Consider the following 15,148-nt stretch of genomic DNA (forward strand, 5'->3'; position numbering starts at 1 on the left):
GTGCCATACCACCTTCCACAGTGGTTGCACTGTTTTACACTCCCACCAACAGTGAATAAGGGTTCCAGTTTCTCCACAACCTCGCCAGCATTTGTTGATTGCTGTTCTGTTAAATTTTGCTGTTCTGACTGGGGTGAGATGAGATATCTCATAGTTGTTTTTATTTGCATCTCTTTTAGAGCTAGGGATTTTGAACATTTCTTTATGTGCTTGTTGCCCATCTGAATGTCTTCTTTGGTGAAGTGTCTGTTAATATCCTCTGCCCATTTTCAACTGGATTATTTACCTTTATCTTGTTGTGGTGGACTCTTAGACTTTTTAAAGCCTCCTAGACTTCGATAAGATGTGTCAAATTTATCTGCATTATCCTTCTAAGTCAATTGAATACAACATTTTCACCTGAAGGACATAATTGCCCCCTCCTCACCCAGAAAATACGAAGATCTAGAAATGATTGCATGAAGCACAGTTCTAACCCATCTGTGCACATGGACCAATTAAATAATCCAAACAGCTCTTCAAGGTAGCACCTACGACTTCATTGTTGAGAAAATGCCAGAAATCCAACAACATTTTCAACTGGATAATTCTGCTATTAAGGACCTTTACAAAGTGCCACAGAGCAAAGATGGCAATTTAAAAACTAGTATGTCATGGCATTTTTTACTGCCTCATATGCCTCTGAAAGTTGGACAATGAATAAGGAAGACCAAAGAACAGATTCCTTTGAATTGTATATTGGTAAAGAATATTGAATATTCCATGGACTGCCAAAATAACACATACATCTCTGTTGGAAGAGTGCAACCTGAGTGCTCCTTAGAGACAAGGATGTTGAGACTTCATCTCATGTATTACTGGCATTTGTCAGGAGGTGCCAATCCTGGAAAACAGACATCATACTGGGAAATGTAAAAGACTAGTAAAGGAGATGTTGTTACATGCCATCAGGTCCGCTATGACTCACAGTGACCCTGTGAATGCTGGAACCTGGAAGACCTTACATGATGGTCTGTAATTACACAGTAATTAACTACATTAATGGCCACCAGCATAGCAATGATTGTGAAAACAGTCTTACCCTGCTCTCCAGCGTTACTGTGCATAGGTGTCTGCCAAACAACACCTAACAACAACAGCACTGTAAACGTGAAGAGGCCTTCTTACCGTGGCAGATTGTACAGGGGCGCCATTCGGAAGCAGGCCACCACTGCCCTTTTCCTCTGCTTTGAGAGTAGTTTGTGCCATACGGCCTTTTTAGATCGCTGTGGATGCTCCACCTGAGGAAGAAGGACATGCACAAACAAGCAGACATATAAATACATAATCACACACCAAACCAGCTTCAAATATACTCTTCCACTAAAGCTCTTCTGCATTTGGAATTCCAACTCCAAAGCACCCTAGGAGTTCTCATGGAAAAATTCACACCATTAGGATAGATGAAGGCTAAATATGTGGTAGTCTCAAATGCTGTATCATTTCTTTACTAAAGAAACTCTATTTTCCAAGTAGTGATGGGGTGGCATTAGTAAGTTGAGAATTCTCTAAATATATTGTCAGTTATAAAACTATAGTTATACAGTTTTAAAACTGATGTCAGTTTTCTCCAGCCTGCACAGCTAGCTACTTTGCCTTATAATTCTTTTTTCCATTTCTTTAGTTATGTAAAGTAGTTTAAGCTGTCTGTTTACTAGGAGAGGAAATGCATCTTTCCTAGATTAGCATTTACTTTTTGAAACCATTTTTTCCCCCAGGCATATATAAATTGTATCTTAAACTGCCTGTTTACCAGGAAGGGAAATACACCTTTCCTGGATTAGCATTTACCTTTTCAAACCTCTTTTTTCTCAGTCATATGTTAACTATTTTATAAAGCTCCCTGTTTATTAGTAACTGTATATGAACTGTTCTTTTCCAAAGTAGAAATTCTGTAACTTTAACTAACAAAAAAACCACTCCCAGATAAGGAGGCAGTTTTTTGAAAGGAACCTCACTGTCCTCCCAGATCTGTAATAAGATGCTTATAAATATTGCAATTCACTTGTCTTATTGGCAATTGACTATGGAAAGAATCCCTTGCGTTCAATAACAGTAGTGGGTGCATTAGAAGCTATGTCATCTTTAAAATCAATGAAAATGAAACAATGATATGTAAGTTCTTTATCTTCTAGATTATAGCTCTGCCTGTATTAAAAAAATATTACATTTGTGTATACTCATACATTTTAACTATGTAAATAAATTTTATCATTTGAGTTATAGTACCAAATATGAATAGAGAACAGAAAATGTTCTAATGATAACCTTACTATTCCTTCATAAGCAGAATGAATGGAAGATGACAAAGCTTCATAAACATTTGTTAGGAGTGCTAGAAAAATTTAATTTTGCAGAAATGTTAAAATATTTATATTATTTTGTTAGACTAAATGAGACTTCAGAAATTGCAAACAAGTTCTATTTATTACCTAATGGTGTTCAGAAGTACAAGAGGAAAAAATAGATTAATATTAGGAGAGAAGAAAATTCTAACATGATTTTAAAATTAATTAGTAATTTCTAGACAAACAATGTACTTCCCAGATGATAATATCTCTGGCCCATACATGTTGATCTCTAGAAGAAAGAAAAATAGTTATATTAAATGAAACATCATACACATACAAGGCAAATAAAGGATAGGAAATGGCAAACACACGGTGGAAGTGGGAAAATTCTGTTTTACTGTAGAGACTGTAATTAATGTCATGAAAAGAAAATAACATATATGCATACATTATTAAGTGGAAAACTAATAGCCCCTGTATACGTTCACAAAACCATAATCTATAATACTATAAAATTTAAAAACCCACAAAAATAAATTTATAATCTTTTGTGATATTAAAACAACACAACAGCAAAGCTCTGGTGTTCCTGCCTGCCTTTGTATTATGTTTTCTGATATTAACTGAAAATTGAGCCATTGCTGGTTCAAATCCACCAGCAGCTTCTTGGTCTTCGTAAAGGGTGATAGCTTCCATGGAAAACCTGTGGAGGTTCACTGTAATTGAGTTGGAATTGAGCTAATGATAGTGGACTGGAGTCAAAATATGAAGGAAATATTATGAGTTTTTGGATGACAGTAGCTTAAAGTTACTAATTGTTACCAATTGGTTTATTTGGTCTCTATTGTCACTGTGTGTGACCAAATAAATTTCATCTCAAAGTGAATCTATGTGACAAAACACATGGCCCTTTACAAAACACACGATCAAGTCCCTTTACAGAACACACGATCAAGACCATTCTCCAGAGGAACCATGGTGGGTTCAAATTACCAGCTTGCAGGTTATCAGCTAAGCAAAAAAAACACAAACAAATCATTCCTGGGACACTCATCTCCACCTCTCAGAGGATTGACTGTCCACCCCACTTTTCTTCCTCATGCATGTGTTCAGAAAAAAACACACAGCAGGGGAAAATGACACTGCAGGTGAAAATAGTTCAAGGATAGTGTTGTTCAATTAAGCTCAAGGCATTTCAACTTTCATTTTCATTCTGACAATCCATACTGTAAATGGTAGCTTTTTAATGAACATAAAGCACTGTGATTAAAATGGAGGATAGTCATGATACATATTGATTGCTGAGGCATTGATGCAATAATAAGAGTTTAGAAAAGTCTCTGCCATCATGAAGTTTATCACTTGTCAGAGAATTTTATTATTCGATGATAAATAGTACTTAACTAAAAAAAAAACTATCTAGATACTAAATCTGTGATTCAAAGGTTAATCAGATACTTGCACCAAAAACTTTTCTTGGAATTGTCTGAATATGTCCATGTGTGGATCTGTTATATAGGCTGGAGTTTTAGCTTCCCCACTCCGCAATATGCATAGTATAAAATACATCTGTTATATAGGTTGGAGTTTTAGTTTCCCCTCTCCCCAATAAATTAACAGATGCATAGTATAAAATACATTTCTGAAGGTAGTTTATAATTGAGATAAATAAAATTAGTAAGTATTTTTGTTTTGTACCTACAGTTTGGGCACTGAACTTATCATTAATTACTTACTGGCATCAAGTTGGAACCAGCCTGTAGTTGGCCCTTCAGTGGGATTTCAGAGATTGTACATCTCATAACAGGAGACTACCCACTTTCTCCAGTGGAGTTGATGGTGGATTCAAACTGTGTACCTTTGGGCTGGCACTGCAACTCCCTACCCTCTAGCCCACCAGGACCCACATTTTACTAAGTTAAAACTTTCTTTGAAAACTACTCTATGACTCAGTTACAAATGAATACGAATAGTAAAGAAGTGAATTGTGTATTAATATTTTTCTCTATTTTCCAGCATAATTTTCATAACTAATCATTTTTTTTCACTTGAAAATCTTCCTATTTAAATCAAACTCACCATATTTTAATACTTGAGTAATCAAGCTTCACTAAAATGAGATATTCAGACACTCTCTTTAAAAAAAAAATAAAAAAGTAACCCCAAAACGTAAAACTGAACCAAGAGTTGTCTCAAGTTGACGCTGAGGCATTGCAACACCATGTATGTCAGAGTGAAGCTCTGCTCTGTAGAAGCTGTCATCTACTCCCTCTAGAAGATCATCAGCCCTTTTTTTGAGGAACCTCTGTGTGCACACAAAGGCCCAGCTCTCCAGTTAGCAGCTACTCACTTTAACTAGGTATACCTCATAAAGACTCTTCCTATAACCCAGCTTCTATTTAACTTCCATGACTCACACGTTATTGTTGTTGTTATGTGCTGTCGAGTGGCTTATGACTCATAGTGACCCTATGCACTACAGTTCCTGAACCCAGCTCTATCCTGTGCCAAACATATTGTCTCTGACACACCTACACCCACTGCCCCAGTCACTGAATCAACCCATTTCAGTTTCAGTTTGCTTGCCTCCATTATCAACACTCTTGGTACCAGCAACCAGGTAATCAAAAGACGAATTGCACTGGAAAAGCCTGTGGTCAGAGACCTCCCCAAAGTACTGAAGAGCAACAATGTCAGTCCAAAGACTGAGGTACACCTAATCCAAGCAATAGTCTTTGCAATTACTTGCTATGCATCAGAAAGCTGGACAGTGACTAGGAATGACAGAAGGAGAATTGATGCCTTTGAGCTCTGGTGCTGGAGAAGAGTACTGAATATACCATAGACTGCTAGGAAAATAAGCAAGTTTGTCCTAGAGGGGGTGAAACCAGGCTGCTCCTTGGAGGCAAGCATTCTGAAGCTTCATCTGACATACTTTGGGTATTTTGCAAGGAGGGACCATGATTTACATAGATATTATGTAAATAAGTCTCCTAGATTAAATTTAGATCCTCAGTCACTATGTTCATTCATCTTGTTGAGGGTCCTCCTCTCTTTTTCTGACTTGACACCTTTCCTAGCATGATGTCATTTTCCAAAATCTGACCTCTCCTGACATGTCCAAAGCATTGTGAGAAGAAGTTTCACCATCCCTGCCTCAAAGGAGCATCCCAGTTGCACTTCCTCTGAGACAGAGGGGCCAAAGGGTGAGGATTCAATATTCAAAGACTTAACAGTTAGTAAAGGGAGTCTCATAACTTTACAAAAATTAAATCATCACCATGATGGAATATATTTGGTGAATATATATATTTAATAAAATTTCTATAGGTTTAGTTTAAGAACATTAAAATGTACCTAAGAGCCATTCAAGATAAATCTAGATATGTGCATAAAAATTAGAGAATTAAAACCTTCAGGTAGAGTACTGTTGCCATAACTGGTGCATCACTTTTAATTAACACTTGTGGCCTAGTGGTAAGAAACTCTACTACAATTCCAAACTCAAGTGGTTTGCATCCACCAGATGCTCCACGGGAGAAGGTTGGACCATTTCCTCAAGTGCAATTTACTGTCTCTGAAAACCTGTGAGAGGGTAAGCTATGGGTCAGTTCTGAGTTGACAATATACAACAGCAACAATCACAAATCTGAATACACAGACAATTCTAGAAATACAACTCCACAGCATTAAAGAAATCATTTAAGATGTTTTTACCTCAAGTGCTATTGTTTCATGAAGAATGACAAGTCTTTCTTTTTTCTACTAGTTTATTTACAAAACTGAAATACAAATTTGAACAAATTCTTTCAATTTTCCTCACACTTCCCCATCAAATTGTAAAACCAATGACTAATCCCTGCTTCCCCATGCACATCCTCAGCCCTCTGTTTCTAGTCTTTCCCAACCCTCCCAGATACTTATACTCATTCTACAATAATGGTTTTATACAATATTTATCCTTGTGGGACTGAGTTAGTTCACTCAGCATAATGCTCTCCAGTCCCTCCCCAAGTTAGATAATAATTTACAAAGTTATTTCTCCTGTGTGCTGCATAGTATTCCATTGTGTGAATGTACATAATTTCTCAATCCATTTGTTTGTGGTTGGACATTTGAGCTGTTTCCATGTTGTTGCAATGGCGAATAATGCTGCTATGAACATTGGTGTACAAATCTCAGTTTGTGCCTCAGTTCTCATATTCTCAGGGTATATTCCAAGTAGTAGAATAGCTGGGTCATACGGAATTTCTATGTTCAGCTTTTTGAGGAAGTGCCAAACTGCCTTCCAGAATGGTTGCAACATTTTACAATCCCACCAACAACATATAAGAGTTCCTTTCTCACCACATCCTCTCCAGTATCTATTACTTGCTGCCCTGTTAAACTTTGCCACTGTTACTGGAGTGAAATGGTACCTCATTGTGGTTTTGATTTGTATCTCTCTTATTGCTAGTGATTTGGAGCATTTCTTCATGTGTCTGTTTACCATTTGAGTATCTTCCTCTGTGAAAAGTCTTTCCATGTCTTTTGTCCATTTTGTAATTGGGTTACCAGTCTTTTTCTTGTGGAGGCGAAGCAGTATTCTGTAAACTTTTGTTATAAGATTCTTGTCTGAGATGGTATTACCAAATGTTTGTTGCCAGTCTGTAGGTTTTCTTTTCCCTCTGTTGGAAAAAGTTTTTGATGTACATAGAGATTTAATTTTTAGAAGGTCTTGTGCCACCACAAGAAAATAAAGGTAAACAAGCCAATCGAAAAATGGGCACAGGAACAGACACTGCACCAAAGAAGACATTCAGATGGCAAACACATGAAGAAATGTTCAAAATCCCTAGTGCTAAGAGAGATGCAAATCAAAACAGCTATGAGATTTCATCTCTCCCCAGTAAGAATTGCAAAATTTAACATAACAGCAAGCAACAAATACTGGTGAGGTTGTGGAGAAACTGGAACACTTATTCACTGTTGGTGGGAGTGTAAAATGGTGCAACCACTACGGAAGGCTATGGTGCTTTCTCAAAAAGTTGCAAATAGAAATGTCATTTGACCCAGCAATTACACTACTTGGAATATACCCCAAAGATATCATAACCACCACCCAAGCAAATATATGCACACCCATGTTTATTGCAGCTTTGTTCACAATAGCAAAGAGTTGGAAACAACCTAAGTGCCCATCAACAAATGGATAGAGAAGCTGTGGTATATTCACACAGTGGAATAATACCTTGCAATGAAAACAAAGAACACATGAAATATTATACAAAATTTGGGTGGCCCTGGAGGACAATTATGCTGAATGAAATACTTCATTCATGAAAGGACAAATATTGCAAAGTGTCACTGTTATAAAATTGGACTAACATTGGGGTTGGTGGGAGACTGAAAGAGACAGAATAAATAATGTATACTGCATTGAAACAGATGAGGGAGAAAACTGCTTAAAAGGGATATATGGTTAGATATTATTGTCATGACAGGAATCCAGAACAAAGGCTGCCTAGTGGAGTGGACTTTGGGGGAGGGATTGAAAAACAATAAAAGAATTTTTCTTTTGCTTTTCAAAATTAAGGCTGCATAATGGAGTGGAATTGGAAGGAGGGACTGTATAACAATGAAAGAATTTTTTATTTTACTTTTCAAAGATAAGAGCAAACTGGGTGGGGGGAAGGTTGGGCAGGGAGAAAAGTACAATGAATGAATGGAAATCCAAAGTCTCTGTAAACTTTCATTAAAATTAATAAAATATTATAATTAATTTTTTTTAAAAAATCAATTTCATCCTCTTTAGATTGTGTATTTTTGGTTGTATTTGGCAGTCTCTTTATATCTTGGACTAGCACTTCTAGGCTTGATCCCAGATTGTCTCTGATGAACGTTATGGTTTGGGACTTTACTCCCAGGTCTCTGCTCCACCTTGAATTGATGTTTGTATACGGTGTGAGATATGGATCCTGTTTCAGCTTTCTGCAGGTGGCAGTCCAGTTTTGCCAACACCATTTATTGAAAAGGTTATCATTTCCCCATTTGATAGGTTTTATTTCCTTTTCGACTATCAGTTGACCATAGATATCTGGGTCTATTTCTGGGTTCTCAATTCTGTTCCATTGGTCGATGTGCCTGTCCACTGCACCAGTACCATGCTGTTTTGGTTACCACTGCTGTGTAGTAGGTTTTAAGATCAGGGAGTGCTATGCCTCCAACCTCATTTTTGTTTCTCAGAAGTGTTTTGCTTATTTGGGGTCTCTTGTTTCTCCAAATAAATCTGATAATTTCCCTTTCAATCTCCTTGAAAAATGAATTTGGTATCTGGATTGGGATTGCATTTAACATGTAGATTGCTTTTAGTAGGATTGAAGAATGACAATTCTTAATTCAGTTAATATTTGATGAGAACATTACAAACTGATAAGGGAAGCCTATCAAGTTTGAAGGTACTATAAAATATAAATGATTTTTTAATTAGATTTCTTTTATCTCATCATGTGCCCTAATATATATTAATCAAGAAGCTATTAGCATTTTGGGAGCTTTTCCATAAGCAAAAGAGAAATAACAAAGATTATATTAGAAGGCATAAGAACAAAATTGCTGTTGACTTTATTTTGATTCACAGCAAGCCTTCATGTATCAGAAAAGAATCACACCACTGGGTTTCAAGGGTATGATTTTTAGGAAGAAGAGTGCCACAACTTTCTTGTGCACTGCCTCTGAATAAATTTGAACCATTAACCTCTGAGTTAGTAGCAAAGTATTTAATATAACAACAACAACAATAACAACAAACACTCCTTAGCAAATAATATCCTTAAGTTACTTACTGAGCTACATGCTGCAAAATAGGATTTAAAACCAAATGTTTATTACTGTAAAAGTCAACCTCATTGCCATTAAATCAGAATTCTCATAGTCTTAAAAGTACTTCAAACATTAAATCAATATATACCTAATATATTGTGGCTTGGTTACACACTGATCAGGAGTTGTACTGTCAGTTCAGAAGCAGGTTCAAAGAAACCTGTTGCTCCATGGGAGAATGACAGGCAACCTCCTTGAAATTTATAACCTCTAAAATTTAAAAAAATCCCTGTGTCAGCAAAGGGTCAACAATTAAGCTAAAAGCAAATGAGAATAAAAAGAGCAGGGAAACTAGAGTGCTGGAAATGGAACAAACTTAGTACAATTAAATAAAACAAAGTTTGAAAACGGTAACTATTTCTGATAAATTTGTGTGAAAACTGTCAAAGAGAAACCTCATTTGTGGTGCAAACTTTTATTAAAAAACAATAAAGTAGTATTATACAAAAGATATAGGCATAATACTTTAAATGTGCTATAACTCCTGATTCTACCAAAATAATTCTGAATTAAGTTGTTGTTGTTGTTGTTGTTGTTGTTGTTGTTGTTGTTGTTGTTAGGTTTTGTCAAGTCAAGTATGATTCATAGCAACCTTATAAACAAAAGATTTGAAACATGTTCTGGCCTGTGTCATCCTCACACTTCCTGACACACAAAAGCCCACTGCAGCAGTCACTGTGTCAATCGACCTGGTCAAGGGTCTTCCTCTTTTTTGCTGAGTCTCCACCTTTTCCAGCTTCATGTCCCTCTTCAAGGAATAGCCCCTCATAACAACGTGCCACAGTATAGGAGTAGAAGCCTCATCAGTTTTGCCTTCAAAGAGCACTTCAGCTGCACCCTTTACAAGACATATCTAAGTGCTTTTCTGGCATTCCATGGAATGTTCAGTGCTCTTCTTCAACACCACAGATCAAAGGCATCAATTCTTCTGTTATCCTTTTTTTTACTGTCCAGTTAGCAGATGAATGGCAAGTGACTGGAAAGACTATGGTCTGAATTAGACACATCTTAGTCCTCAAATTGACATCATTATTCCTAAATAATATGGAGAGATCCCTAACTATAGATTTTCCCAGTGCAATGCATCTCCTTATTTCCTTACTGCTGGTATCAAGGGTGTTACTTGTGGATCCAAACAAGTTCAAGCTGTTGACAATTTCAATCTTTTCTGCATCCATCATGATGTTGCCTTTGGTCCAGTAGAAATAATCTTTGTTTTCTTGACATTGAGATGCAATCTATACCGAAGGCTGAATTCTTTGATCTTCAGCAAGTGCTTCAAATCCTTCTCACTTTCAGCAAGAAAAAAGATGGTATCATCCACATAACATAGGTTATTGATGAGTCCCCCTCCAATCCTGATGCCATACTCCTGTTCATAGAGCCCAGCCTCTTGAGTAATTTGCTCAGCATACAAATTAAATATGAATGAAAAGAGAATTCAACCCTGACACACTCTGTTCTCAATTTAAACCATGCAGTGTTCCCCCGCTCAGTTCATACAACAACCTCCTGTTCCAGGTATTGGTTCCACATGAACACAATTAAGTGCTCTGGGATTCCCATTCTTTTCAATGTCAGCCACAACTTGTTAGAATCCACACAAATGCCTTTGCATTGTCAATAAAGCACAAATAGACATTCTTCTCGTATTCTTTACTTTCAGCCAGGACTCATCTGACATCAGCAATGATATTCCTGGCGCCACGGCCTCATCTAAATTCTGCTTGAAATTTTGGCAGTTCCCTATCTATGTACTTTTCTAGGTCAGTGGATCTGACTATGGGTCAGATCATTAATTACTCATATGCAAGTTAAAATTGAGGCTGGATAAAATGAAAATAAGTTCATAGATACCAAGATAGGATCTTGAATCAATTCCATCTGAATTTCAAGGTCATTTTGGGAATAGGTTGAGGCACTAAACATAAAGTTGATGAGTTGTGGGATATCAAGGCTATCATCCGTGAAAAAAGCAAAGAGTCATTGCAAAAACAGAGGAGAAAGAAAAAAAAAATCTAAATGGATGTCAGCAGGCACTCCAGAAATCACACTGGAACACCGAGAAAACAAAACAAAAGGAAAACATGCAGAAGTAAAAGAGCCGAACAGAGGATTTCAAAGGGTAGGTCAGGAAAGTGCAGAGAGCTGGAATTGGAGGATAAAAAGGAAACAACTCACTCTGCATTTCTCAAGTTGAAAGAACTGAAAAACAGATTGAAGCCTTGAGTTGCAATATTGAAAATGCTATGTTGTTGTTAATGTGCCATCGAGTCGTTTGCGACTAATAGCGACCCTATGTACAAGAGATCTAAATGCTCTTCTATCCTGTGCCAACCTAGCCATCTCAACATACCCAAAATATGTCAGACGAATCTTCCGAATCCTTGACTCCAAAGAGCCTTCTGGCTTCACCCTCTTCAGGACAAACCTGTTTGTTCTCCTAGAAGTCTATGGTATATTCCAAACTCTTCTCCAGAACCACAGCTCAAAGGCACCAGTTCTCTTTTTATCAACCCTATTCACTGTTCAACTCTCGGGTGTATAGCACGTAATTGCAAAGACTATAGGTTGGATCAGGCACATCTTACTCTCCAGTCTGATGTCGTTGCTCTTCAGTACTCTTGAGAGGTCCCCCACAGCTGACTTTCCCAATGCAATTTGTCTCTTGATTTCCTGGCTGCTGTTACCAAGGGTGTTGATTCTGGAGCCAAGTAAACTAAAACTGTTAACTATCTCAATCTCTTCACCATTCAGACTGATGCTGCCACTTGGCCCAGTGGTGAGAATATTTGTTTTCTTGATGTTGAGATTCAGTCCATATAGGAGGCTGCAGTCCTTGATCTTCTGCAGCAAGTGCTTCAGGTCCTCCTCAGTCAGCAAGCAGGGTTGTGTCATCTGCATAACGCAGGTTGTTGATGACTTTTCCTCCAATCCTGATGCCACATTCCTCTTCGTATAGCCCAGTATCTCAGATGATCTGTTCTGCATACAGATTGAAAAGGTATGGAAGCAGAACACATGCCCGACGAACCCCCTTCTTGATTTTGAACCATGTAGTGTCTCCTTGCTCTGTTCTGACAACTGCCTCTTGGTCCAAGCATAGGTTTCGCATTAGCACAATCAAATGTTCTGGGATTCCCATTCTTCTCAGAGTCAGCCACAGCTTGTTTTGATCCACACAGTCAAAAGCCTTTGCATAGTCAATGAAGCACAGATAGACATTCTTCTGGTATTCTTTGCTTTCTGCCAAGATCCATCTAACATTAGCTGTAATTTCCCTAGTACCATGACTCTTCTAAATCCAGCCTGCACATCTGGCAGTTCTCTGTTGACATATTTTTCCAAACGTTTTTGGAAAATATATTTTTTCTCTTTTAAAAAAATAAATTTTTATTTTATACTGGCTTATTCACAAAGTTCAAAGATGTTGTTTTTTCACACCAGATCTTTACTTACCATTTCCTTTACCCACCTCTCACTCCACCTATCATATTGTGCGACCTTATGATTAATCACCCTTTCACTCCTCTACCCTGTCCCCACCCAACCTCACCCCTGCTCCTTCCCTCACTCCCTTGGGTCTTCATACATGTTCTGCAATAATGGTCACATACAGAATTTGTCTTCATGGGACTGAGTTCGTTCACTTAGCATAATGCTCTCTAGTCCCTCCCAAGTTAGGTAGTAATTTACAAAATTATTGCTCCGTGTGCTGCACAGTATTTCATTGCATGAATGCACCATTTCTCAATCCATTCCATTGTGGTTGGGTATTTGGGCTGTTTCCATGCTCTTGCAATTGTGAATAACAGATCTATGAACATTGGTGTACAAGTCTCTGTTTGTGCCTCAGTTCTCATTCACTTAGGGTATATTCCAAGCTGGGTCATATTGAATTTTTTGTTCAGCTTTTTAAGAAAGCTCCAAACTGCCTTAAAAAGTAGTTGTATCATTTTACAATCTCACCAACAATGTATAAGAGTTCATATCTCGCCACATCCTCGCCAACATTTATTACTTGCTGTTCTATTAAACTTTGCCACTGCTACTAGAGTGAGATGGTATCTCATTGTGGTTTTGATCTACATCTCTCTTATTGTCAATGAGTTTGAGCATTTCTTCCTGTGTCTGTTTGCCATCCAAATATCTTCTTCTGTGAAATGTCTCTCCATGACTTTTCACTATAGGCTAAAATAGTGAATGTCCTAGAAAACACTAAAAGATGGAAGGAATACCCAGAATCACTGTACCAAAAAGAACTGATTGACACTGACAGAATTCAGGAAGTACAATATGAGCTGATTGTTGTTATTATGTTTTTATATGGAGAAGGGATGAACCCTGACATACTCCTTTCCTGATTTTGAATCATGCAGTGCTTTCCTGCTTTGTTCTGAGGACTGTTTCCTGGTCAAGTATAGGTTTCCTATAAGAGCAATCAAATATTCTAGGATTCCCATTTTCCTCAAGGTTAGCCACAATTTATTGTGATCCACACAGTCAATGAAACAGAGGAATGTCTATTTCTCTGGTACTCTTTCCTTTCTTCCAAGATCCATCTGAAATTGACCTCTTGTAAACCCAGCTTGTATTTCTGGTAGTTCTCTGTCAATGTACTGTATAAGTCATTCTAGATGATCTTCAGCAGGATTTTGCTAGTGCGTGATATTAGTGATATTGTTTGATAATTTCCATACTCTATCAGGTTACTTTTGGGGGGAATGGGAGTAAATATGGATCTCTTCCAGTCAGTTGGTCAAATAGTTGTCCTCCAGATTTCTTGGCATGCCTTGGCGAGCATATCCAGGGCATCATCTGCTTGTTGAAATATGTCAATTGGTATTCCATCAATTCTTAGGGCTTAATTTTTTGCCAACTCCTTCAGAACAGACCAAACTTTCTCCTTCATCACCATTGCCTCTTGATCATATGTTGTTTATTAAAATTCTTCTGTCAGCTAATTTTTTTCATACAATGACTCTTTATCATTCCATCTTCCTTTAATGCCTCCTGAATCATTGAATATTCTACCTTTAGCATTCTTAAGCATTGCGACTTGTGGCTTGAATTTGTTCTTCAGCTTCTTCAGCTTGAAAAATGCTGAGTGACTTCAGCCCTTTTGATTTTCTGACTCCAGCTCCTCACACATTTCATTATAATATTTTGTCTTGTCTTCGCCCGTTGACCTTTGAAACCTTCTATCTAGCTCCTTAATTTCTTCCCTTTGCTTTGGCTTCTTGATGCTCTAGTGTAATATTCAGAGTCTCTTCTGACATCCATTTTGGTCTGTCCTTCTTCTTCCTTCTTTGTAATGACTTTTTGCATTTTTCATGAACTATATTCCTTCCCCCTCTTTTCTTCTCCAATCATCTTTATTCATTGTCCAACTTTCAGATATATAGAAAGTAATTAAAAATACCATGTCTTGGGTCAGGTGCATATTAGTCTTTAAACTGGTATCTTTTCACAGCTCATCTGGTCTTCGTTCATTACTGTTTTAAATGTACTCCTGAGTTGATTTTTAAATTCATGGGTAATAGACTCAAGATCAAATTTTTATTCCTGTGGATATGATTTAACCTCCTTTAGCTTTAATTTGAACTTGCATATGAGCAATTAATGGTCTTTTCCACAATCAGCACTCGGCCTAGTTTTCACTGTTAATACTGAACTTCTCCAACAATTCCTTCCACAGATGTAATTAATCTGATGCCTGTGCATCCCATCAGGTGAAATCCATGAGTATAATCTGTGTTTATGTTTCTTTTTTTTTTGTGTGTGTGTGTTTATGTTTCTTATAAAAGGTATTTGTTGTGAATAAATCAATGATTTTACAGAATTCTATCATTCTATCCCCAGCCTCAGTTCTGTCACCAAGTCCATATTTTCTGACTACTGATCCTTCTTCCTGGTGCCCAAATTTCACATTCCATTCATCCATTATTATTAATGCA

The 15,148-nt window shown here is 37.3% G+C and overlaps 1 protein-coding gene across 1 annotated transcript in view; it reads right to left on the bottom strand.

Moving 5' to 3' along the window:
* RYR2 (ryanodine receptor 2 (cardiac)) overlaps window positions 1–15,148 on the bottom strand; it is an 814,526-nt gene that overhangs the window by 170,610 nt on the left and 628,768 nt on the right. The window contains exons 75-76 of the mRNA XM_006895387.1: window positions 2,569–2,619; window positions 1,168–1,280 (exon numbers count right to left, since the gene is read on the bottom strand). Coding sequence (XP_006895449.1) covers window positions 1,168–1,280; window positions 2,569–2,619 — 164 coding nt within the window. The remainder of the gene's footprint in view (window positions 1–1,167; window positions 1,281–2,568; window positions 2,620–15,148) is intronic.

Source organism: Elephantulus edwardii, unplaced genomic scaffold (genome assembly GCF_000299155.1).
Source record: "Elephantulus edwardii isolate Elephantulus edwardi_28Jun2011 unplaced genomic scaffold, EleEdw1.0 scaffold00166, whole genome shotgun sequence".
NCBI classification, from domain to species: Eukaryota; Metazoa; Chordata; class Mammalia; order Macroscelidea; family Macroscelididae; genus Elephantulus; species Elephantulus edwardii.